At 43.1% G+C, this 26,739-nt stretch overlaps 1 protein-coding gene and 1 pseudogene across 16 annotated transcripts in view; both read left to right on the forward strand.

Moving 5' to 3' along the window:
- Positions 1–26,739, forward strand: part of LOC110528000 (ephrin type-B receptor 2) — a 161,146-nt gene that overhangs the window by 72,788 nt on the left and 61,619 nt on the right. For all 16 annotated transcript variants that reach the window (XM_036983538.2, XM_036983543.2, XM_090241208.1 and 13 more), the window contains exon 3: positions 7,374–8,058. In XM_036983538.2, coding sequence (XP_036839433.1) covers positions 7,374–8,058 — 685 coding nt within the window. The remainder of the gene's footprint in view (positions 1–7,373; positions 8,059–26,739) is intronic.
- Positions 18,513–19,843, forward strand: LOC149982575 (uncharacterized; annotated as a pseudogene).

Consider the following 26,739-nt stretch of genomic DNA (forward strand, 5'->3'; position numbering starts at 1 on the left):
TTTCGGCTAGAGTGGTGTAAAGCTTGCTGCCATTGGACTCTGGAGCAGTGGAAACACGTTCTCTGGAGTGATGAATCACGCTTCACCATTTGGCAGTCCGACGAACAAATCTGTGTTTGGCAGATGCCAGAAGAACACCGCCTGCCCCAATGCATAGTGCCAACTGTAAAGTTTGTTGGAGGAGGAATAATTGTCTGGGGCTGTTTCTCATGGTTCGGGCTAGGCCCTGACCTCAACACCATCGAACATCTTTGGAATGAATTGGAACGCCGACTGCAAGCCAGGTCTAATCGCCCAACATCAGTGCACGACCTCACTAATGCTCTTGCGGCTGAATAGAAGCAAGTCCCCGCAGCAATATTCCAAAATCTAGTGGAAAGCCTTCCCAGAAGAGTGGAGGCTGTTATAGCAGCAAAGGGGGGACCAACTCCATATTAATGCCAATTATTTTGGAATGAGATATTCGACGAGCAGGTGTCCACATACTATTGGTATATAGTGTATTATATTAAGCAGTACACGATTGAGAGATACTACAGTGCGTAGTATAGAATTCTACAGTATATTACAGAATTCTATAGTAAGCACTAAACAATCGAGGGATACTATAGTCTGTAGTATAGTATTTGCCATTATACTACAAAATGCTAAAGTAAGCACTACATGAGCAAAGGCTACTACAGTGTGTAATATAGTATTCACAGTATGCTACAACATTCTAAAGTAAGTATTACACATGTTCAAGGGTTAGTACCGTGTGTTGTATAGTATTCTACAGTACACTACAAAAGTCTATAGTAAGCACTATACGGTCAAGGGATACTACAGTTCACAGTTCACAACATTTTAGAGCAACATCCGCTGAAGTTCTCATGGAAGGTACTTAGGCTACTAATATCAAATCTTGAATACCAAACACCACATAAGGCTGTGCATAATTAGTGTCACAGCAATTTAGCTAAACCTTTTGTATTGCAACCTACAATACGTTCCGGGATGAGACGATGACCCAAAGATGTGTCTGAGTCAATCACAAGTGCATTTGCAGGTTTTGATTGGTTATGAAAGAGCCTGGTCATAACTTTGCATATAGCCATTTCTTTCCCTAAATGGTAATTTGTTAGAGCATTGTAGCATTGTAGTGTATGGAACTCATTATAGAATAGAGTGACCCCGTCATTTAGTATGACTGTCAATTAAAGTGGGTCTGTAAAACTTTATTCACGTTTTTTTCGGATCTCTTCATCATGGACGAAAGCATCTTTGTGTGGTTATCATTTTATGTGAGCACTGCACTGACAATCGCAGGTTACATAGTATTCTATTGTCTTGTTGTTTTACACCGAAGGAGAAATGTGAACACAATCCTCATGTAGATTGATGGAGGCAGGTTAAAGAGGCAATAGGACACGTGTTTGTCTAACTTCACATGTTGTACATTACGAGTAAACAGTGGTCGTTGAAGTTGACTGCATCAGACAGTTCCACTTATGTCTCTCCGTGTGTCTCTCTCTGTCCTCCATGTGGCTGGGATTCCTGCAGTACTTGGCCTGTTTTGTTCCCCTCTTTGTAACTCAATGTAGAGACTGGGTGTCATTTGTCCCCTGTCCCCTTAGGGCAGAGCACTCTTACTCTGACAGATTTCCCACAACTGTAAATTGGACAACTCAGCCCCAAGAGATTTCCATCGGCTTCTTTCTCCTTTGTGTGAATTATTTATTTACTTGTATCGGTGACGGAGTGCTGGAATGTTTGGTGTGTGTGTAGCTGTTCTCTGATTCTCCAGCCACCCCAGGTTGATCCTCACACTGTAATGACAAGACGGGAGAACTGAAGTACACATTTCAAGTTGTGTCATACATGCCACTGTGGCCTTTGAATGATTTAAAATGTCTCAGGAGGAAACTACAGCTCACCCTGCCAGCCGATTCCACCACAGGAAGGAGGTTCAGTTAGACACAGAAGTCCATCCTAGAGACCAGATAGACTCTATTTCTGATAGTTTCATGTTGCAAAAGCTGCCTTTTGGGAATAGTTTCTGCTTTGGAGACAGTGTCCTCTATGACTCTGACAGTGTGTTCCGCTTGGCTTTACAGATAAAGCAGAGACACATTGTCAGGGAGACTTATAGATTGCAGGTCAGCTGAATGTTCACTCCTTCCTGGAGTGGCTGGCAGCCATGTGAGGTATTGATCGCGAACCTCTTTCTCAGAGACCATTATGCTCTATCACTTCATACAGCTACAGTAAGCGGCTGGTGGGTGGCAGTCGCTATTGTGTACTTTCCCAAACTCCATACTCAGTAGAACTTGAAATCAAAGTTTATTTGTGGCGTACACAGTTTAGCAGATGTTAAGGCGGGTGCAGCGAAATGCTTATATAGCGAAATGCTATATATACTGTACTTCATAGCTTATACAGACCACATTCATGGAATTATAAGGCCATTTATCTTTAATTGAAAGGTCATATATCAACACAATTTAGCTGTTGAGATCTACTGGAAGTGTCACCATGCAGCATAATACACATGGGATAGGAATGTGAGTCAAGAGGATAAGTGGTGTTCAAACTCATTCATTTAGCTGTAATTAGAAGACTATTGACAATTGCCTCACCCACTGTACATCCCGTTCCCACTCAGTAGATCGTTGCAGCAGGGTGCACAGTGCTCTGCACCACTAGCGCCCTGATGGCTGTCTTTATATTTGGGTACGACCCTCAAAGACATAGCTGCGACCCTGGACACTTTGGCGCCCCACTCATGATGGTCCTCTTTATGTTTGGGTGCCAACCTCTGAGCCGATGACACCCCATTAGAAGGACCTCCTTTATGTGAACACAGAACCTTGAAGAGAGCAACTCCTCTGGCATGTTGTTGATTGCAAGCACTCACTTGTTCTGTCTCAGTCTGTGTGAGCTCTTTATGTCCATAGATCAGCCACGGCCCGTCTTTTGTAGGCCCAGGATCAGTTTCCCAAAAATAAATAAACAAATATTTTACTGTTGAGGGTTAGCATGCTAAAATATACAATGTGCAATTTGGACATTTGTTTGTGCATCGGCAGTTTTTTCTTGTTATGTCAGTCACTGGCAGTCACTAAATTAGACCATTTCAGCTGGCATTTTTTATAATCGGCCAGCTATCTGAACTTATAGTAATCATGGTCGAACACGATTTTGCTTAGGGCCCCCAAGAATGTATTTCATTGTTGAACACATTGTACAGTAGGGCTGGGACGATACCAATATCGCAAAATTATTTTCCATGGCAAAATTAAAACATGACTCTTTGGTCTTTTCAAAACATGCTTTATATAAAAAATATTGTGTGCTACGGCTTTGAAAATAAATCAGTGTGACTCTGGATGACAACATAATGAAGTTTGTTTCCAACATTAGGCTGTTTTCCTAAAGAAGTTCAATCGACCTTCGTGTTTTGTTTCTTTGCCATGATAGTAACGAACTAACGAGTATCGCAATACTGGTATCATCCCTGTACAGTATCTTCTGCTTTATAGCATCCTGCTACATAGCCTACATCTAATCAAGATACTCTACATGGTGGTCATGATGGATACCCCACTCAATAGATCTGGACTCACATGTGTCCTGGAGTGGAAAAAAACGATCTCAAAGGAGAGAGAGTTAGTGTTGTAATTCTCAGCTTCCACCACCAACTCCACCACCTTACCTAACACCTGACTGCCCTGCAGCCGCATTCCCACTCTTGTACTGGGGGAAAAGCTGTGAAAATGAAGACATTTCTTCTTATTTCACACTCAGCGCTTGATCGCTGGCATCTTGTTATGTCCCATTTGCTTCCCTCCACTGGCTCATATGAAAGCAGGGCAGCAAAGCTGTGACAGGACTTACAGGGGCCCTCCATCAAAACACATTTGTTTGGTGGCCTCTTTTTAGCCTGGCTATACCCCACCTCCCTTCCCCTTTCTCCCTTCTTCTAGTCTATCTCTCATTAGTGGCTACCCCCCCACTCTCAACCCCAGTTCACTTTATTTAAGTTTGATGGGCTGATGCTTGAGACTAAGAACAAGAGGACGTCACACTCTGTCTTTTCCTGTTTAATCGGTCCACGACCTCTGTCTGAAAAGAGCGTCAATCTATGAAGGGAGGTGGAAAGGTCAATGGCTGCCCGTGACCCTGGATGGCTGTGTCCATTTGGATGGGTGGAGAAATGGGCCAACCAACAGATTTACCCCAGGAGATCTCTACCCCATCAATCAACAATAACATTCATACACTTGTTAATATTAACATTCTAACACTTATTCATGTGTTGCTTTAATTGCACATTAATGGACCATATCTATTGCATTCTGTGAATTATAAAGGATTTGTAGATGTGTGTCCTCAAAATGAAGACATATAGCTACCATCTGGTTGAATCCCATCCAAGGACTCTTTAATCATTGTCTACAAACACAATCTTAATTGTTTTGAGTTTAGTGCCAATCTTACAAGTTTTAATCATACTTGTCTCCTTCAAATCCCTCCAGTTACTAACATCTAACAACTGTTATTAATGAACTGTACATATTTGGCATGATGTCTGTCTGTAGAGAATAATTGGGACACGGGAATAAAGCAGAAAAGCTCTAATTAGTCTGAGTGTTTGATAGAACGTGGGTCTTAAACATGAGGGCTGACTGTCTCCTCCTTACCCGTCAAACCTCTGTCAAAATCCTTGTTAAGTGGGCACTAATTTGTGAAATTATATCAGCTGTGAAGTGGAGAGTGAAGAGGGGGTGTGAGAGTTAGGGTTGAGGCAGCACGGGTGCGGCTGACTGGTGTGAAAAGACATTGGGTTAAGAAAAGGCTTTCCTCAGATGAACTGTTGAGGTCAAGGTCACGGTGGTTGGAGTCCTTGGAGTAACAGCAGATGTTGCATATAGACGCACTACTAGTAAAATAAACTCAGCAAAAAAATAAATGTCCTCTCACTGTCAAGTGAATTAAATTTCAGTGTGTAAATATGTGTAAATATGTATATGAACATAACAAGATTCAACAACTGAGACATAAACTGAACAAGTTCCACAGACACGTGTCTAACATAAATGGAATAATGTGTCCCTGAACGGGGGGGGGGGGGGGGGGGGTCAAAATCAAAAGTAACAGTCAGTCTCTGGTGTGGCCACCAGCTGCATTAAGTACTGCAGTTCATCTCCTTTTCATGGACTGCACCAGATTTGCCAGTTCTTGCTGTGAGATGTTACCCCACTTTTCCACCAAGGCACCTGCAAGTTCCCGAACATTTCTGGGGGGAATGGCCCAAGCCCTCACCCTCCGATCCAACAGGTCTCAGACATGCTTAATGGGATTGAGATCCGGGCTCTTCGCTGGCCATGGCAGAACACTGACATTCCTGTCTTGCAGGAAATCACGCACAGAACGAGTGCTATGGCTGGTGGCATTGTCATGCCGGAGGGTCATGTCAGGATGAGCCTGCAGGAAGGGTACCACATGGGGGGGAGGATGTCTTCCCTGTAATGCACAACGTTGAGATTGCCTGCAATGACAACAAGCTCAGTCCGATGAAGCTGTGACACACCGCCCCAGACCATGACGGACCCTCCACCTCCAAATCGATCCCGCTCCAGAGTACAGGCCTCGGTGTAATGCTCATTCCTTCGACGATAAACGCAAATCCGACCATCACCCCTGCTGAGACAAAACCGGGACTCATCAGTGAAGAGTACTTTTTGCCAGTCCTGTCTGGTCCAGCGACGGTGGATTTATGCCAATAGGCGACGTTGTTGCCGGTGATGTCTGATGAGGACCTGCCTTACAACAGGCCTACAAGACCTCAGTCCAGCCTCTCTCAGCCTATTGCGGACAGTCTGAGCACTGATGAAGGGATTTTGCATTCCTGGTGTAACTCGGGCAGTTGTTGTTTCCATCCAGTAACTGTCCCGCAGTTGTGATGTTCGGATTTACGGATCCTGTGCGGGTGTTGTTAGACGTGGTCTGCCACTGCGAGGACGATCACCTGTCCGTCCTGTCTCCCTGTCTCACAGTATGAATATTGCAGTTTATTGCCCTGGCCACATCTGCAGTCCTCATGCTTCCTTGCAGCATGCTTAAGGCACGTTCACGCAGATGAGCAGGAACCCTGGGCATATTTATTTTTGTGTTTTTCAGAGTCAGTAGAAAGGCCTCTTTAGTGTCCTAAGTTTTCATAACTGTGACTTAATTGCCTACCATCTGTAAGCTGTTAGTGTCTTAACGACCGTTCCATAGGGGCATGTTCATGAATTGTTTATGGTTCATTGAACAAGCATGGGAAACAGTGTTTAAACCCTTTACAATGAAGATCTGTGAAGTTATTTTGATTTTTACAAATTATCTTTGAAAGACAGGGTCCTGAAAAAGGGACGTTTCTTTTTTTGCTGAGTTTATGTTGTCTAGGTGTGTGTGTGTGTGTGTTGTTGTTTGTGTGTGTGTGTGCTGAAATGAAAAGTATCCCAAACACAGAAACTGAAATCTTCTCTCCCTTTGCAGATAATTACCTGTGTAATGTGATTACCTCAGTTCTGTTTTATTGTGTGACTCAGATTAGGGTTATGTTCATGTCATGCATGTGTTTCATTACAATGACTGACCTGTTTCATTCACAGTAACAGATGTGTTGGTGCTGGACTAATTCAGAGATTTGCCCATTCTAGTATTCAATAACATGTTGTAACTCAAAAACAGGAAAATTGGGTGCATCACCAATGCCCTGGAGAAAATGTTTTTTCCTCATTTATTTTAGACCAGGGGATTGTTTTCCCAGTATTTGTTACCCTTGAAGAGCTTCCGACATCGATGTTATGCAAATAGTTTCTTTTTTTCTATTTGGCCAGAGGACAGAGAGGATCCAGAGAGGAGGCTACACTACAAAGCATTGCTGGCTGTATGAAGAGTAGACTTTAACACCTGTTCTCCTTTACTAGATAAATAATGCATGGTCCTGTCTCAGAGCAGAGCAGAGGGGAAAAAACAGGCCAGGTTCACAGGGAGCCAAGTGGGGTCTCTAGTGGGCACAGACAGATGCCAACCCCCCTAACTCTGTGCGAGCATTACAATGCCAGAGAGCAAATTATACCCTGCCCATATTATACCCTCCCAAACTCCTGCTGTTTAATTTCAGCCCTGACTGGGAGCACTGCCACTGGGAATGGCCCTGTCTTTATCTGTGGAGTATGGTTAGGTGGTAGTGTAGCCATGATGCTGAGTACACAATTGCCCTTGGGTTATGTGAGGTACTGTATCGGTAAAGAATTGGAGGTATTAACATGTTACTAAACCAAAATATATACGGTCAACACAAGGACAGAATAACCCTTTACCTCTGTGTCCTTCTTCCACAGTGGGAGGAGGTAAGTGGATACGATGAGAACATGAACACCATCCGCACCTACCAGGTGTGCAACGTGTTCGACAACAACCAGAACAACTGGGTCCGCACCAAGTACATCCGGCGCCGGGGTGCACAGCGGATCCACGTGGAGATGAAGTTCTCCGTGCGAGACTGCAGCTCCATCCCCAATGTGCCCGGCTCCTGTAAAGAGACTTTTAACCTGTACTACTATGAGTCAGACTCGGACACGGCCAACAAGGTGTCCCCGCCATGGATGGAGAACCCCTGGATCAAGGTGGACACCATCGCGGCCGATGAGAGCTTCTCCCAGGTCGACCTTGGCGGACGGGTGATGAAGATCAACACAGAGGTGCGGAGCTTCGGCCCCGTGTCCAAACATGGATTCTACCTGGCCTTCCAGGACTACGGCGGCTGCATGTCCCTCATCGCCGTGCGTGTCTTCTACAGGAAGTGTCCCCGCGTCATCCAGAATGGAGCTGTGTTTCAGGAGACCCTGTCTGGGGCAGAGAGCACCTCTCTGGTGGCAGCACGGGGTGTGTGTATCTCCAACGGGGAGGAGGTGGACGTGCCCATCAAACTGTACTGCAACGGGGATGGGGAGTGGATGGTGCCCATCGGGCGCTGCATGTGCAAGGCTGGCCACGAGGCTGTGGAGAACGGGACTGTGTGTAGAGGTAAGGGCCACTCTCATCCCTCTCTCTTCAACTCTGTTATCCAGAGGACACCGTAACCTTACAGAGCCAGTCAGCTGTATATTCATAACAGAGTAATCCAGATAGCAGAGCATACACACAGTACTTAATAATGTCCCTGTCTGCATACTGCACTTCACGCTGCTCTAGGGATCAGGTTATGCCCTATGAACAGACAGTCTACGCTTGTAAAATACGCCCATGTATTGAATAAGTAAACAGGAGGATGGGATGATCACACATCACAGTGGATAGTACACGTTGGCTCTACGGTCTCATTTTCACATGAATGATCACTCCTAAGCTTTTCCAATAATTAACTGGTGAATGTTACTTCACATATGTAACAGATGTGCTTCAGGTTATACAGTATATATGGCAGAATATGTCTTTATTTTGTTGAAGTGGGCGAACATAGAACATGCCTGGTTCATTTCTAAAGCACTCTAAAGGAAGAGGACTGTCAGAGGTGTTTGGACTCCAGTCACATAGGTCTGTCATAGCCTGGAGTTATTTATTACTTTTAATACTCTACACGGTGTGATGGATGTAATCTTACACTTCCATTCAAATCCACATAGAAAGGAAACAATTTCCCTGACTGGGAGAATTCTATTAAATGCATGACTTTACCTCAAGGGAAGCTGTAATGCTAATGCGTGTAGGATGTGTGAATATGTTACATTTGATCATTTTGTCATAGCTCTTCTCATTCCGTATTCCAGCTCTGGTGGAAAAGGCTGTAAAGAGGTTAATATTTCAGTTTCTCACAGTGAAGGCTGAAGTTGATTTGATTTTAAGCCCATAAATGCTTTTCTAATGAAAACACAAACAGCCAAAATAAGATCAAAGCTGAGTAGGAGCATCAGATCTATTGTTGTAGGTGCATTGCAGTGTTGAGTCAGTTAGCTACCACACACACCTACTGGGTACACCAAAATGTACAGAGAAGATTTGCACCAAACGCCTACCACCCATCATTCTTATCTTCGACTGGAATCCCTCGTGGTCCAGATCGATTTACCATTTCAGAACATCAGTGTGCTCAGCCTCACCTGTGCTGCTACTCCCTTTTGTTGTGCGGCAGGTGATATTGGCTGGACGTGGTCAGAGAGCCTGATGGCTGACAGCAAAACAGGGGAGTTGCAGCCTGCAGCTTGCAGTCTGCAGACAAGGCCCACACTGACATAGCCAGGCAGCCAGCCGGCAGGCACAATAAACCGCCTACCTGTGTTCCAGCTGCCTGTGTACTGCTGCCTCTGTCATAAGCCTGCCTGTAATTACCCCACAGCCCCCAGCAGCTCTGCCTCTGGTTCTGCAGAGAGGAGGGACAGTGATGGGCGCTGTTGCTCTTCGCCTTGCTCCTCAAAACAGTACCTCCGCTCAATGACTGCTAATGAGGACAAGCACAGGCCCTCCTTAAGGGATATACACCAATAAGAGGAGCATGGAGGATATCTGCTATAATTTGAAACCCCTGCATAATTAAACAAATCTGGTTGTTTTGTGACCTACATGTAATTCACTGCACTGTCGGATTGAAACGTCCCATGGGCATCCTCAATCACAGTGATTTTGTGTGAAACTGGATTATACAATTCAATTGATGGCCATTCAATTGAAATGAACGTTTTTCAATCAATCACTTCTAGAGGGCTGGGCAGTGTCAGTGTTTCATCTTCGGCACATGTTGGGGTGTAGCGTTTTACCTTCCAGTTCCTTATCACCCTCCTGTTTATTTCTCCAAATTATAGAGGCTAGCCATCCAAGGTCCTCTGCTCTGAAGAAAATTACATCTGTTTGTGATTGAGAGTCCCATAGGGCAGCGCACAATTGGCCCAACGTCGTCAGATTTGGCCAGAGTAGGCTGTCATTGTAAATAAGAATTTGTTGTTAACGGACTTTCCTAGTTAAATAAAGGTTACATTTTTTTTAAATCATCAGAACTTCTGCTGTACTGAGAGTGGTTTCGTGTCAGCAAGGCCAAGGCTCAAACATACACACCGCTACCCAGTGTGTACAAGCAGATGTTTTTTTCAGTTTTTCTCAGTGTGGCTAGGTCTTCAGCGATAACATAGACACACTCAGTGGACTATTAAAACTTTATGAGCAGGATGCATTATCTTAGAGTGGAGCTGTGGCATGCAGCAAAACACTGGCATAGAGATGGATTTTATAGGCACACAATAGTTATAAGACTCAGTGCAAAAAAGGTGAAATGTGTGTGATACAAAATAAGAAAATTAAATCATTAAAGATGAAATGTATTATTGCTTGCGGTTGGCCTATTGTATGGGAAGCCTTTTTTATTTGATTTTTGATCGAGGCCTGTCATCGTTTGGTATTTGTGGATTTATCTTTCTCCACATTGAAAGTTGATATCGCCGTGTGAGACTGTGGTAAGTGCCTTTTAACTGCCAGTGGTTGGGTAATGAATTGATTTATGAAAGATGCGCCTTTGCCCGCTCATGTTTGGGTAATGAATTGATTTGTGAAAGATGCCCTCTCAGGGAGTCTTCAGTATCCTCTTTCAGAGAGGATTATGGAACCACAGACAGAAAATAATATAACAATGAAGATGAAAGAGCAGTCTTGCGCCAATATTATTAATGAGGCAAGTGATGCTTTTTCCAACACATTGGCAACAAGACGTAATTACACATGTATCAATTAAATCCTTGGCACGGCCCTTCGCAAATAATTACACTTTGACATGAAATCTGTCAAAATATTGACAATAGACAGCGCTGTTTCAATTTAAATTGCAGGGCTTTTCTCTGTGATCGTGTTACTAACCAGATGAAGTTACTTCTCATAGTGCCAGGGGCAAATCAGGGTCTCTGAACAGAAAGGGCCCTGAAAGTAGAGATCTGATTACCCTTCGAGCCTGAGGATATGGTGGACCACAGAGACACACACATGGGGTCCTGTTCATCCTTGCCGTACCAGTTGAAATAAAAGCACTCTCTCTCTAGAAGAGTACAATGAGAGCCATGTTCAGGGGTGGAAATGCAAACTCCCTAACAATGCCCATGTGTGTTTTTTCTTGTAATCTGATCATCTAACCCCATGCCATTGTGGCTTTAAGGGTCTTGACTGTGGGAGTGTGTCTCATATTATGGAGCAATGAATGTTCAGACAGAGACGCAAAAGTCACATTTACAGTAAAAGTTTCGAACAGCACTAAGTAACCGTACAGTAGTTCTTTAACTAGTCCGTTTGAGGAAGGGGAATGCTGTAAAGTCACCAGCGTAGTTTACACAGGCAATGTCCCGCTGCACAGATATAAAAGGAAGCATTCAGCACACCACATCAAATACCTCTGCTTGACATCCATGACAGTTGAGGGTGTAGAATGTGAGGAACAGGAGACTGCATGGTCTTTCCTACTGACATGCAAAGAAAAGCCCAGTGTGAAACATGAGACAGCCTGACAGCTCACAGACTGTTACCTGAGAGAGACCATGGGGGAACGGGATGGAATGCTACATTTGCGCAGCTCACAGATTCGAAAGCATTCATTAATGCAAAATTAGAAAGAATCAAGAATCAATATTAATATTAATTAATGGACCCTCATAGCAAACATTATGTATGGTCCTCATACCAGTTTATTTCTGGCTTGGTTGCTCTCTCTTTCTGCTATCCCCTACATATGAAAATATAACAACAGGCTCAGGTCAGATGAAGAGTATTCTAGGTCAGGTTGTGGAGAAACATCAATGTGTTTCTCTCCTCTTGGATGTGGTGAGATGTGGTGAGGTCTCTATCAGTAGTGTGGGCTGAGCTGCCTGATGCTAGCTCTGCTGTTGCACATCTAAAGCAAGAAGATTAACGAATGGCGCTTTAGTAATCCTTCATTCAAATGTAATGGTAGATACAGGGAGTTAGAGAGGATTAAGTGAGAAGGTGTGCCCTGGGATGGGCTGGCCATGGCATGATTGCATGGAAAAGGAAAAGGAGATGAGGAGGGGAGCCGCACCCCACCCCGCTACCCTTGCCACCACTGCTGAAAATAATCCTAGGGGAAACACTGACATTTCTGCTGCAGCTGCCTTTATTTCCCAGGATGCCCTTGCCTTTAATTATAGCTCTAATTGACTAACAGCAAACATGGGGCATACACAGCCATGCATACACTTAGACCTCCAACCCCTGCACTCTACAGCCAGGCAAAAGTAAAACAAACACACCACCCCAAGGCTTTTGCTGCATTGCATGTGCAAACAAAGGCACATGAAGGAGAATTCTGAGAGACAAGAGAAAAGCTTTAGAATCACTACATACTGTAGACACAAGAAACTCACATTGAAGCTAATCCTATACATGTGATTATACGGTTACAGATTAAATCCTTTTAATATGCACATAAGGATGTCCACATTTACAGCCACACAGTATGTAAATCATCCCAATATATGACCGACAAATATACAAAATACTAGTTGACTTTTTAAATAGATGCTTCAATTGAAAGTCTATTTCATGATTTGAGGGGGTGTTATACTGTAGGTTAATGGTGTGGTCTGTGAACCTTTACAAATAGTGTTGCAGCAGAAGGGGAACATTGGAGCTGTGGGACGTCTTAGCCAACCACAGAGACTCTGGGGAGCAGTCCCATTCCTTTATTCCTTGTTCTCAACGGTGATGGGATTTCAGCCTGACCAGGTGTTTTCTCTGTCTCTGTCTCTGAGCTCAGCACACATCTAAACAGCAGACTTCACAGAGCAGTAACCATGTACTCCAACCCCCCACCCCACCTCACACGCACACACTCACACAAACACAGAACGTATCATCCCTTTTATCCAAACAAATCCATCATATTGGAATGTGATACCGCCAGGTGAGATGTCTGCGAATCACCTCCAGCTCAGAGATCACGGCCTGTTTACTGCGTACACTTGTTCCATATGGCCATGCTTGTGTTGGGTCCTACCCCATATGGCTCCTTGTGTGCTGGGTTCAGTCCCCTGTCTGTCTCCTTATCCCACGCCATCTCTTTGGAATGCTGTGTGTCCGCCGTGCCGCCTCGGACTATCAAGACGGCCTGTTTTTCCAGACAGTGGTCTGTTGGTCTTGTGTGAAACAGGTATAGGACAATGACCCCTGTAACCCCTGGTTCAGATAGCCTTCCCTCTGGGCAGGACATTCCGTTAGTGGATGGGTGAGAGCCACGCAAGCAGAATGAGATGCCTCCCTCTTTTTCTCATTAAGGAAAGGACCAGAGCCTTCTCCAAACAAGCTCCTTTAGATGTCTCCATTCATGTCCTGTTAAAGGCTTCACTGCAATCCATCATCAAACGAATGGCCAGGGAGTGGGATGGATTGTGAGTGTCTGACAAAACATGAAAATAAGAGCTACAGTTGAAGCGACCTTGTTTGTCATTGACATATAAGCACATTGGTCAACAGACTGTAGACATACAGAATACAGTAACTCATGCAGTATGCTTTGTATACAGTCGGTCTGTTCTAAAACAAAGTGCACAGAGAGAGCTGCTCTCCATTCCTGGCGTAGGGTGAATGAATGTACCATGTGTGTTATGTGGACATAGTATCCCAGAGACAAGCCCAGTTGTTCTCACACAATTGACCCCCAGTTGCTTACTGAAAGGTAAACCCCAGATCGTGTTTCACCCCACGCTGTCATCCAATCTCATGGAACGTCATTCATGGGATGATGTTACACTAAACAGTAAGGCGTTTAATGTAGAGGCATGCATGGAGCCTTACATGGGAGGCTTAAAGTGCTGCCTTACAAAGAGTGGTAAAGATGAAGGTATATGATTCTTGGACAGATTACAGTACTGATTTAGAGATAGCGTTTGGAAGATAGAGATAAGTTGGCCATGGCACAATGTCACTATGTGTACTATACAGTAAAGTACAGGAATGTAAAGCAGAGAACAGGGATTTCTTCCTTGGTGGAGGAGACACTTTTCAAACTATAATGGAGTCTAAAATTAGAATGCCAGCCCTCCAACAAATACCTCCCCTCTTTTAAAGTTCAAGAGGTGTTTAAAGATTAAACAGTGAGTGAGTGAGGGGAGAGAGGATACATAGAGCTACGGATGACTCACTCCTCCTAGCTTGGTTATCAGTGCTAGACGCCTCACTGCTCTATGACATACTGCACTAATAACCAGAGCAACAGAGCACTTTCCTCTTGAACAGCAGGCTAAGAGGAAGGCATACAGACAGAGAGCATACACTGCTCCTCTCCACTATAGAGTTAAGTGCACTATTGACACTGAGGGCTGAGAGGTGTATTCTGTTTGCGGTATACAACCAAACAATGCTGACCGCCTGAACCTACAGTATATTTGGTAATATGTTGTCAGAGAACAGAGATGGAATGTAGAAAGCGTAGCTATACCCAAAGGAAAATCAGAAAGAGAATGTTCCATTAACATTTTATTTCACTGCTACAGCCTAGCAGGAAAACAACAGACAGCAAGTAGTACTCTTTGTGTCAAGGGCATTATCTCTCCGTAACCCCACTGAATCTCTCTGTGGTGTTTATGGCCTCCACATCTTTTATCTAACAACAGATTGATTAATCTGAAAAATCAAACCGTTTATATAGGGATATATGTTTCTCGGAGATTCCACGATGTTTAGAATTTCGTACGCTAGTGTAAACTCAAAAGTTGGAGTTGATGCTAGCATGATATTGGAAGTGCTGATATCAATGTTTTTGTCATCACTCCCATGAGACTTTCTGGCATTGTTTGAGTTTGAAATGGATCACACTCATCTACACACTCAGCCTCCAGTGCAAAGTTAAGCTCTCTCTGCTCTCTCCTATCTCCCAGAAACACACCTCAGGAGGATTACTCTCTGTTTGCTTTGTCAGATTACTCTCTGATCAACAGGGTTTATTAACGTCTCTTTCCCCCCCAGCTTCAGCTTGCCTCATTTAGCCATGGCAGGTAGAGATGCCTTCACTTTTACACTCTCAAGCACATAGGCCTGCTGAATTTTACAGGCAGAGCTGGTCGTGTTTTCTGCATGGCACAGCGAGTCTAGGGTTTACTCTATCTTTGTGTTTAGAGCAATGGGTGTTCGTCTGAACTTTGGTTGTCTACTGTGTTACATTTGGGAAAGTTGCCTGGTTTAGCTCTCAGCCGCCCGCTGCGGGGAGTCCTAGTTCACTAGCTCTAGAGGACAACCCAGCTGTGTAAATGCTTTAGTTACAGAATATTCAACATGTACGACACATTTTTCTTTCGGGCATTGACTAAGCAAATAAATGACCCAATGTAATGAGCTGTTCCACTCCTCTGTGCATACCTGTAGCTGCTGGCTGGAAGGTAGAACGCTACTACACATGTTTTGTCCTACGACTCTGGTGAAGAAATGGGTTCATCTAAAGCAGTGGTCACTTTCGCAGTCAAAAAGCAAGCTGAGATCTCCCCCGCCTGAATCGTTTTTAAACATAATGTTTTACATTAACCTAATACAGTTGTAATACATTGTCATAGCTATATGTCTTGCCTGCCAACATTGATCTTCTCAAACCATATTTTATTTCAAAACTCAAGCTTTGATAACAAAATGGATCAGTTGGCGATGCACTTGCGAGGGACAGCTGAGCATAAATTGAAATAATTTGTAAATTGTTTGCTTTTATTTTTATTTTACTGGACTGATGGTACCTGCATCTGATGGTCATGGTGCTTTCAAGACAACTAGGTCTCGGAAAAAGCTATGTCAAATCATGACGCCAGTGAACTTCAGATCGGAAAACTCGGAGCTCTAGAAAGATGCCAGAGTTTCCGAGTTGGATGACTGTTCAAAACGATGTTTCCAAGACGTTTTTTTCAGAGTTCGCTGTTGTTTTGAACACGACATTAGTCTCAGCGGAGGGGGGGAGGGAGGGAGGGAGAGAACAGCAAAGGGTCTGCCTCTCATGGTCCCTGCTCTCTCCTTCCTTTCTTCCGGTGAGGCAGAGAGGGGACATAGTCTTCGACCTGATGGCAAAACTTGAGTCTCACTGCATCTGCCTTTGGCACAAATTCATGTTGTTCCTATGACCAGAGAAAGTGAAATATTCCTCTGTATTAAAATAGACACGACGAGCTGCTAATAATAATAAAAACACATGGTAATCAATACACAATTCACTCAATACACAATTCACTCAATACACAATACACAGCCACTCATTCATTGCAGCGCGAGTGGAAGTAGACAGAAGAGCGTTTTATGTCTTGTAATAGTGTTGAATAAAAAAAGTTTTGACAGTTCTGCTGAATAAAACTTTGACATGAACTCACTCATATAAACAGCAGGTCTTGGCTGTATTCTTTAACAGTCTCTCTCTGTCCATAGTTTTAAAAGTTATGAAATCTCTCCTAGGCTAGTATCAACCTTCGCTGTGGCCAGGGTTGTGGAAGCTGTAGCTAGGCAATGTAATTTGTGCTATTCGATTGACCAGCGCATTAGGAGCACTCGATTTAACCACAGATCTGCCAGGGCGCAGGAGCGTTTGTCTTTTCAGGCAAATTAAATGGTTACAAATGGGAACACTTTGCCTACCCGGTGCTCAGGGCTTTTGAATCAACTGCACCTACTGCCAGCATCAAAAAAGGTTTTACAAAACAGGACCACAAGCCTTTATGTCTATCGTTGGCTTTTCTACCAACATTTTAGGTGATCGACTAGGAATGCCTTCAAGATCGAACAGTCAATCGCGGATAGAGACATTTTTTCACCTCTTATTTGAAAGATGAAAGAAATGACACAATTCAGTAATCCTTATCTAGTCAGTGAGGATAGTTTAGCCAGTACATTGAACGCCCATGGTTTGAATCACTCAATTGAAATCAATTCATTAGACCCTAATATTTGGATTTCACATGACTGGGAATACAGATATGTATCTGTTGGTACCTTAAAAAAAAGGTATGATCGTGGATCAGAAAAGCAGTCAGTTTCTGGTGTGACCAACATTTGCCTAATCCAGCGCAACACATCTCCTTCGCATAGAGTTGACCAGGCTGATGATTGTGGCCTGTGGAATGTTGTCCCACTCCTCTTTAATGGCTGTGCGAAATTGCTGTGTATTGGTGGGAAATTAAACATGCTGTCGTACACGTCAATCCAGAGCATTCCAAACATGGTGACATTTCTGGTGAGTATGTAGACCATGGGATATTTTCAGCTTTCAGGAATTGTGTACTGATCCTTGTGACATGGGGCTGTGCATTATCATGCTGAAACATGAGGTGATGGCAGCGGATGAATGGCACGACATTGGGCCTCAAGATCTCGTCACAGTATCCCTGTGCTTTCAAATTTGCCATCGATAAAATGCCTGCCCACACCATAACCCCACCGTCACCATGGGACACTCTTTTCACAACATTGACATCAGCAAACCGCTCGCCCACATGACGCCATACACGTGGTCTGCGGTTGTTAGGCTGCTTGGACATACATCCAAATTCTCTAAAACTATGGTAGAGAAATGAAAATTTAATTGTCTAGTAACAGCTCTGGTGGACATTTCTGCAGTCAGCATGCCAATTGCACGTTCCTTCAAAACTTGAGACATCTGTGGCATTGTGTTGTGTGACAAAAATGCACATTTTAGAGTGGCCTTTTATTGTCCCTAGCACAAGGTGCATCTGTGTAATCAACTTCTTGATATGCCACACCTGTCACGTGGATGGATTATCTTGGCAAAGGAGAAATGCTCACTAACGGGGATCTAAACAAATTTGTGCACAAATATGGAGAGAATTAAGTTTGTGCATGTGGAGAATTTCTGCTGTCTTTTATTTCAGCTCATGAAACATGAGACCAACACTTTACATGTTGCGTTTATATTTTTGTTCAGTGTATCATTTTTCACGGGTCTAGTTTGTAAACCTGTTGGGATTCTCTGTTTATACAACCTACATAACAGGAGGTATATAAATTGCTAATGACATGAAAAGTGTGATATTTTGCCTTGTGTGAAATAAATAAAGCTGTTTTCCATGTCACTCAGGGTGAGTTTAAAATGCAATGCTGGGAGAGTATGTGTTTCTTCATGCCCATAAAATAATAGTCAATTTTTTTTTTGCCTTTGTTTATTAGATAAACCTCTGAGATTCACAGTAGCCTACAACATCTATAATGAATTTAATAAGAGAGGGGAAATCCTTCGTAGTGAATTATGTATGTCAATGCTGTAAATATTGGGTGTCCATTGGACTTTATTCTCCTCTTACAGCTAACACACACTCTCCATATTCCAGGACATTCAGAATACCTTTGTGTGTTTACACATTGTCCATAGCTGATGTTTTCCATGCACCTTCAATGCACTGATAATCTCAACAAAGAAATGGGACAATACCTCTTTGTGGTAGCTTACCGCTTTACAGTGGTGGATAAAGTACCCAATTGTCATACTTGAGTAAAAGTAAAGATACACTATAGAAATGACTCAAGTAAAAATGAAAGCCACCCAGTAAACTACTTGAGTAAAAGTCTAAAAGTATTTGGTTTTAAATATACTTAAGTATCAAAAGTTAATGTAATTGATAAAATGTACTTATCCCTCCTGTTGTGTTCCGGTTGAATTGGACCGATTTACAAGTTTTCTCTCTGCAAAATGTAGTTCATTTAATTGTCATAAGGTTCCATGACTTTGTCCACACAGAGCATGTGGACACACAAAATACATTTGGATGATTCTCATAAAATTTTTAGTGTTTTATTTAACTTTTGTACACAACTTTTGTACACCCGTGGTGTTCCCGGTCAAAAATGACCGGTCAATAGAAATGAATGGGTGAGACTACAATTAGTGTCTAAAATTGAGTTCAGGCACATGCCCATTCATCAGATGGACACACTTCCTCTCCCCGAACCCCCCCCACACACACACACACACACACACACACACGTCACTTTCATTTTGAGGCCTTGCTCACAATTCATTCTATGGCAGCGCAATGACCAAACGATATACTGTATGTGAGGCTCTTGATCATTTCTTTGATCATGACACTGGTGAGGAGGAGAGAGGCCAGGAAACTGACAGTGAAGATGCATTAGAGGAGGAAGTGTTAGAAGTTGAAGACAACACAGAATATGATCCAGACCAAGAGACAACCGATGTGGAACAATCCAGTGATGAGGAAGAGGGCCCTGCTGAGGTTGTTGTTACATTCCAGTCAAAGAATGGGAATTTGTCCTGGTCTTCATCCCTACCTGAGAGGAGAGGTCAGCTGTCGGCTGGAAATGTTATCAGGATGAGCCCAGGGCCAACGAGATACGCCATATCCCGGGTTGATGACATAAAATCCTGCCTCGAACTGTTCCTGACAGTCAATCGAAACTATAGTGATAAACATGACCAACTTGGAGGGGAGACGCGTTTACAAAGACAACTGGAAGGAGGTAGACCAGACAGACGTGGGTCTCTTGATTTTGTCTGGTGTGTCCATATCCAGAAACAAATGTACCACCAGTTTATGGGATCCAGAGTCTGATCGGGCAATTTTTCATGCCACTATGTTACTCCAGACATTTCACATGTTGTCACGGGTGATTCACTTCGACAACTGTGATACAAGACCAGGCCGCTGTCAACAAGACAAGCTGGCAGCGATCAGAGAGGTTTGGCACAAGTGGGTGGAGCGCCTGCCACTCATCTATAACCCAAGTCCAGACATCACAGTGGATGAGCGTCTGGTCGCTGCCCATTCAAACAGTACATGCCAAGCAGACCGTCTAAATATGGAATAAAGATATGGGCAGCATTTGATGACAGGACAAGTTATGCCTGGAACATGCAGGTTTACACCAGGAAACCTGCTGACGGTGTTCCCGTAAAGGAACCAGGGGAAGTGGGTGGTCCTGGAAATGACTGCAGGTCTCAATGGGCACAACATAACATGTGACAATTTATGCACCTCATATGCTCTTGGTTAGGAGCTGCTCCAAAAAAATTACCATGGTGGGGATGGTCAGAAGGAACATGCCTGAGTTGCCTCCTGCCTACTCACTACCAAGGACAAGGATCGTTTTTCCTCTAAATTTGCATTCCCCGATACACACACTCTTGTGTCCTACTGCCGAAGATAAAGAAGAATGTGCTCCTGATGACAACTCTGCACAGGGATGGCGCTGTGAGTACCAGGGAGGACAAGAAGCCCAACGCTGTCCTGGATTACAACAGGAACAAAGAGGAGCTGACAACCTTGACAAGGTTTGTTACTCTTTATCTTTCAAGTCTCATGTACTTTTTATTTATATTACCAGATTGTTTTATCTGCACCATAAAAATAAGACATGTTGTTGTTTGGTGAAATGCTCATTGAATTTGTGAACAATATGGTGTCAATTCTATTCATTTGAATATGTAAATATGTTTTAGATGTGATAAATTAAAACAACACTTTGATGCAATTTTTCACTATGCAAGACATTAATTGTTACTTGTATTACTTGTCATTATTTTATTTACTGATTGTTGCACTTTTGCAGGTTACTGGCATATACTCTTGTAAGAGGATGACGGCACATTGGCCCATAGTGTTCTTCAACATCCTAGATGTGTCGGCCTACAACGCCTTTGTGTTGTGGATGGAGGTGAATCCAGGCTGGAAGTAGAGGAAATTCTTCAAAAGGAGACCATTCCGAGAAGAGTTGGGGAAAGCCATGGTGGCACCCCTCATTCAAAGGCGCCAACACCTTCCTCCGACACCATCCTCTGCTGGATTGGTGAGATATACAAGGGCCAGAAGAAAGACCTACGGACACCAGAGACAGAAGAGACAAAAGGAAGAGGTGCAATCTGTGTGCACCAAGAGATGTCAAAACAAGCATTATGTGCCATAAATGCAGTGCATATATTTGTAAGGCACACGCAACAACCACCAGGGATTGTCCAACATGTGCATGAGAACACACAAAATGTAACCACCATTGATTGACAGATTGTGAAGATTTGAATGTTTTTGTTATTGTTAGTAATACGGTTATTGTTACTTTTGTTCTTTTTTGTGTTCAGACATTAACTTTGTAATATGGTAAAGTTTTCATGTGTAGTTTTGGGCCTATGTCCTTTCTTTACTAATAAAATCATACCGGTCAGTTTTGACCGGGAACACAACAGATGTTATTTTGTGCCACTATTTAAAAAATTGAAATGGTTTCAAAACCAATGTCCTTGTTAAACTTTGACACAAATCTGTGATAAAGAACATAATATGTTTCATCTGAGTATTTGTTATAGTCAAAATAATCCATACATTATTCTTTTTTTTTACTCAAAATTAGTTGTATGAGCTCAGGTCAATGAGGCCTACAGGCCATAAATAGCAAATAGAAGTTCAAAACTTGTAATGTTCACAAGAACTTAAGTTGATAAAAAGATCTGATTTATAATCAGCTATAATAGGGTGGTCATTTTAGACCGGGAACACAGAATTAATTAACATGAAACGAACACAACAGGAGGGTTAAGTATCAAAAGTAAAAATATAAATAATTTCAAATTCCTTATATTAAGCAAACCAGATGGCACCGCTTTCTTTTTTGTTTTTTAAATTTACAGATAGCCAGTGGCACGCTGCGGCAGGGTAGCCTAGTGGTTAGAGCGTTGGACTAGTAACTGGAAGGTTGCAAGTTCAAACCCCCGAGCTGACAAGGTACAAATCTGTCGTTCTGCCCCTGAACAGGCAGTTAACCCACTGTTCCTAGGCCGTCATTGAAAATAAGAATTTGTTCTTAACTAACTTGCCTGGTTAAATAAAGGTAAAAAAAATTAAAAAAAAAAAAACACTCAGACATCATTTACAAACAACGCATTTGTACTTAGTGAGTCTGCCACATCAGAGGCAGTAGATGAGGAGGGATGTTCTCTTGATAAGTGTGTGAATTAGACAATTTTCCTGTCCTGCAAGCATTCAAAATGTAACGAGTACTTTTAGGTGTCAGGGAAAATGTATGAAGTAAAAAGTACATTATTTTCTTTAGGAATGTAGTGAAGGAAAAGTAAAAATTGTCAAAAATAAAATGGTAAAGTACAGATACCAAAAAAGACTTCAGTAGTACTTGAAAATATTTTTACTTAATTACTTTACACCACTGCGTCTTTACTGCATACCAATCGATACTCCATATAAACCAATACTTATCTTTTATGAAAGGAAGCATTCCAAGCACCAATACAGCTCTGATAAAAGCCCAGATGCAGAATGGTGATAGTTTGGAATGCATCCTAGAAAAACACAGTGCCTTAGAAGAGTGAGTCTAAGGAATCGATGCTGTGCTGTGTGACCCACTCAGCCAGCCCAGCCGTTGTGTCGTGCTGCGTGTTAATGTGTATGGTGTAACATTGTGGCGTTTAAAGTGTGAAGGCCACAGGGTTGTGCCTCCAGGCTGTGGAGAGACAGAGGCTCAGAGGTGAGCCAGAGAGGCTGCTGGGTAAACACTATCACAATCATTGCTCTGCTCTCCCCCGCTCCTACACTGCCACGACATTAGGACATGAACCAACCACCACTGTTTACCATCAAGCCAGGATTGGCCAGTCACTGTATCGGTGCCTGGGAGCTGTTGCCTTCCTGCTGAGATTGGTGCGGTGTTATGCATTGTGGTCAACTACAAGGCTGCAGTCCTTGTTGAGTTATTTGGGCAGCATGCATGGGGGAGGTTCTTTGCGTGTTAACTGGCAATTGAGGGGTTGTTTTGTTTCTTCCTGGTGCCAGCAGACACTGTGTGGCACCGTCTCGACGCACCACGACTGCCCTGCTTCTTGTCAGGAGATGGGCATCCTCTCTTCGTGAAATAACCCGGCTCACAACAGCTAGCGTCTGGAAGACATTAGTCCTGTTATTAATGAGGTTGTTTTGATTATCTTCTTCCACTCTGTATGAAAATGACTGCGATGCTAAGGCTTTTGGTGAAACCGACAGGCTAGGCTTAGCTTAGTCAGCTCTGAGGGGGAGTCTGCTGAGGAAGCGCCCATGATAGATGTATCTTTAAACCACACTACACGATGCTATGCACTTGGCAGTGGACTGGATTCCTCTCCTCTTACAGTGAGCTATGATCCAGTGAGTTCAGTATTCCACAGTTTAAGGTTATCAACAGTATGATAACGAAACAGGGATAAGCTCAGTTGATAATCAAGGGTGTTGTATTATCCTATTTGTCAAATGGATAATACTTGATAGGACTGGTTATCCCAAACGGTTTCATGTACAGTATCATGGTGCGACATATTAGTATGTGTTCTTTGAGAATGTAGGATGTCTCTGCAGACAGTGCAATAATGAAAAATCAAGTGGCACACACTTAGAAACTGGACTGTGGGATGTAAAGGCTCCAGTCTTCACCTTGTGATGCTATCCACAGCTAATGGGGCACACACACACACTCACAAACACACACTCACAAATACACATGGTCACAAACACAGTCACTCACACATGAACACACAGTCACTCACAAACACACATGGTCACAAACACAGTCACTCACACATGAACACACAGTCACTCACAAACACACATGGTCACAAACATATGCACACACACAGACACACACACGCGTACTGTTGTCCAGAGCTAATGAAGGGTCTTGATTGATGTGTTTGCCGAACTCAAGACTAGACATTTTAACATTATTGATCCCAGAGCACAGCAGGGAAAATCAGACTGGGAACACAGAGTCTGGACTCGTCACACACTGCTACATATTTCTTCCTTGCCCAATCTCTCTACTTGAGCTTAAACATATCATTCAGTTAGTTGAAATATAAATGGCCTACATTCTATGAATATTTGATTACAATGAATATCATGTCGTGTGTGTTGCCTGGAGGGGCGCTCGTGTGACATTGACACTGAATAAAATGTGACATTCTCAAATACAGCAGGGGATATCTCCCTCTCCATGGACAGAAGCTCTCACCCGAGAAGACATTTGGAAGTCATCTCCATCTAAAATAAGCGGCCTAGACTCGAGACTGGAATGATGTCACTCGCTCCCCATACAGCCTCAACAACTCCTCCTCGTGACCTTGTTACCAAATATAGCATGTCACATATTGATTTGGGGACACAGTGTGTTAACCGCATGTTATTCACACAATGACCTATTTTACCATTAGATTGCATAGGTCCAGTAAAGGAGCCGTTGGGAAAACTCAGTTCCCCGACTAGGGGAGGAGGTGTTGTCTTTCGGATGGGACGTTAAATGGGTGTCCTGACTCTGTGTTCACTAAAGATCCCATGGCACTTATCGTAAGAGTGGGGGTGTTAACCCCGGTGTCCTGGCTAAATTCCCAATCTGGGCCTCTTACCATCATGGCCACCTAATCATCCCCAGCTTCTAATTGGCTCATTCATCTACCCTCTCCCCTGTAACTATTCCTCAGGTTGTTGCTGTAAATGAGAATGTGTTTTCAGTCAGCTTATCAGGTAAAATAAGGGTTGTATATAAAAAAAGAGACAGAGCAGTGTCCATGACAGAAGTGGACTTAACTTGTGTGTGTAGCAATGGCTGTTTATGTACAATTCATTCCTCTAATGAATACATCATGGTCTCTTGACAACACTGTGATTGTATGTCTCCTCTTGTGCAGTGCCTCTGTGTGAGTTCATTTTAAAGCAGGGCTTTTATGAAGATTTGATCCCAGCACTGACTGAAGGCTGGTGTACACTGTCAAGCAGCCAGGCCATGTTTTATCTCGACACAGTGCAAAGCTTTGAGATTACCAGAAACCAACAGGGTCTGCAAGCAGCCTTACTGAGAATGGATCATTTACAGTGTTTTACTTCAGTGGTATTAAAGTGTGGCAATAGGGAAAAGGCCAATGAAAGGTTGGCAAATGCCGGCTTGAATTCCATCTGTGTATACATAACGCCAGCATGCATGCTTCCCATGGGACTGCATTGCTGGCTATGTTAGAGATCATAGAAGTAGGGACAAGCTTCAACACAAATGTTAATATGCCGTCCTAAGCACCTGAGATCTATGAATACAGACAACAAGATGAGTGCAATATTAAAGCAATAGAGACATACAAGCCCAGACACGTCAGCCTTCTCTGCCCATCTGAAATGCAGCTCCCCTGTGAAAGGACTGCTGGAAGCTGTCTGGGAAGCACTTGACTTTGCTGACAGTGAAGCGAAGAGAGTTTGGGCTTTTGCTCTGTAGTTTTGTGTGTGCGTGTGTGTGTGTGTGTGTGTGTGTGTGTGTGTGTGTGTGTGTGTGTGTGTGTGTGTGTGTGTGTGTGTGTGTGTGTGTGTGTGTGTGTGTGTGTGGTGCAATGTATGAGGACTAGTTCTTCTCACAGGCAGAAGTAATATCTGTAGTATATGCATCTCTTACATGCGTTTCATCATCTAACTGTAATCTCTTCCTCATCTGAATCTTGAATATTGACTTAATCCTGAAGTTACTGCATTTATCTTGTTAACAGCTATCAGCTAAGGATATTGATATGAATGGGCAGAAATCCATCTCTCTTCTTCAAGTCCGCTATTAATAAGTACTTATTTCCTGTCTGGCCACACTCAGGTCTCAATCAGGTCTTTGTGGGCCAGGCCTCTGTCATCGCCCTGGTTCTGTTGATATGTGCCCCATGCTGAGAACGTGGCCCTCTCATAGACAGCCTAAGTGCTGGCTAATTGAACGTGTCTAGGCAGAACCTGTACAGTATATGTGCTGATAAGCAGGTATTTGACCTCTCAGGAGGCCCCTAGTCCTGCCCTCTAGAACTGGGCCTTTCAGCAGAAAAGCATTTCAATCCTGGAAGGGACCCCAACTAATTTCCAAGTATAGTTCATATGTTATGAAAGTAACATATGAACTATATGAACTATGACGTAACATAATGCAATTAGCAGTGTGTTGACATTGCAACAGTGTTCTGCGTTTCTCAATATTTACTTCAATATTTTATTCTCGAGCAACAAAATGACAGTGAGAGCAGGGGGTGGGGTATTACTTGAATGCAGAACACTCAAATTCTCCTAGTGACAATAATTAGATTAGTCTCTCTGTGTTAAAGAGCGACTGCCTTTTAAAAAGCATCAAATCCCTTTGAAAACAGCCTATGTGGCGTTGATATGAGAGAAACAGTTATTCTAGTGTCCAAATTGACTACAAAGTCTAAATAGGATCATTTCGGGTGTGAAGTCAGTCTCGTCTAAATTTGGAACATCCGTGCGTCACAACGGGTAAATGAAGGTTGGGTTTTTGATTTGACGATGTACATTTGCTCACTAACATGGAGTGAACATTTGCATTGATTTCTCTCTATCCGATTGCATAGACAGTGAGACAGACCTGCCCAGCAGCCCAACTTTGTTTACGTAAGACAACATGTCGCAAATTTTTTTACTTTAGAAATATTGCACCCAACACCTTAGTTAGATGTAAAATTGCGCAACTTAAACATCCTCACAAAAACATCAACATTAATTACAGATTTCTTGAGTTATCTTAGAGTCATTCTGGGGATTTTGAGGAAGTGAAATAGGCTTCCGCATCTACAGTGTCTCATGAGGGACAAACGTCATTAACCAAATGCAGAATCGGTCAGGAAACACACCTCCAAGACTGAAATCAAATCTTTCTAATGAGCAACAGAAAAACATGTGCCAATCAGCATGTTCAGTGGCTCTTTAAAATTCTGACACGTTG

The sequence above is a fragment of the Oncorhynchus mykiss genome, chromosome 7 (assembly GCF_057628025.1).
Source record: "Oncorhynchus mykiss isolate SJ-2025 chromosome 7, ASM5762802v1, whole genome shotgun sequence".
Lineage (NCBI taxonomy): Eukaryota > Metazoa > Chordata > Actinopteri > Salmoniformes > Salmonidae > Oncorhynchus > Oncorhynchus mykiss.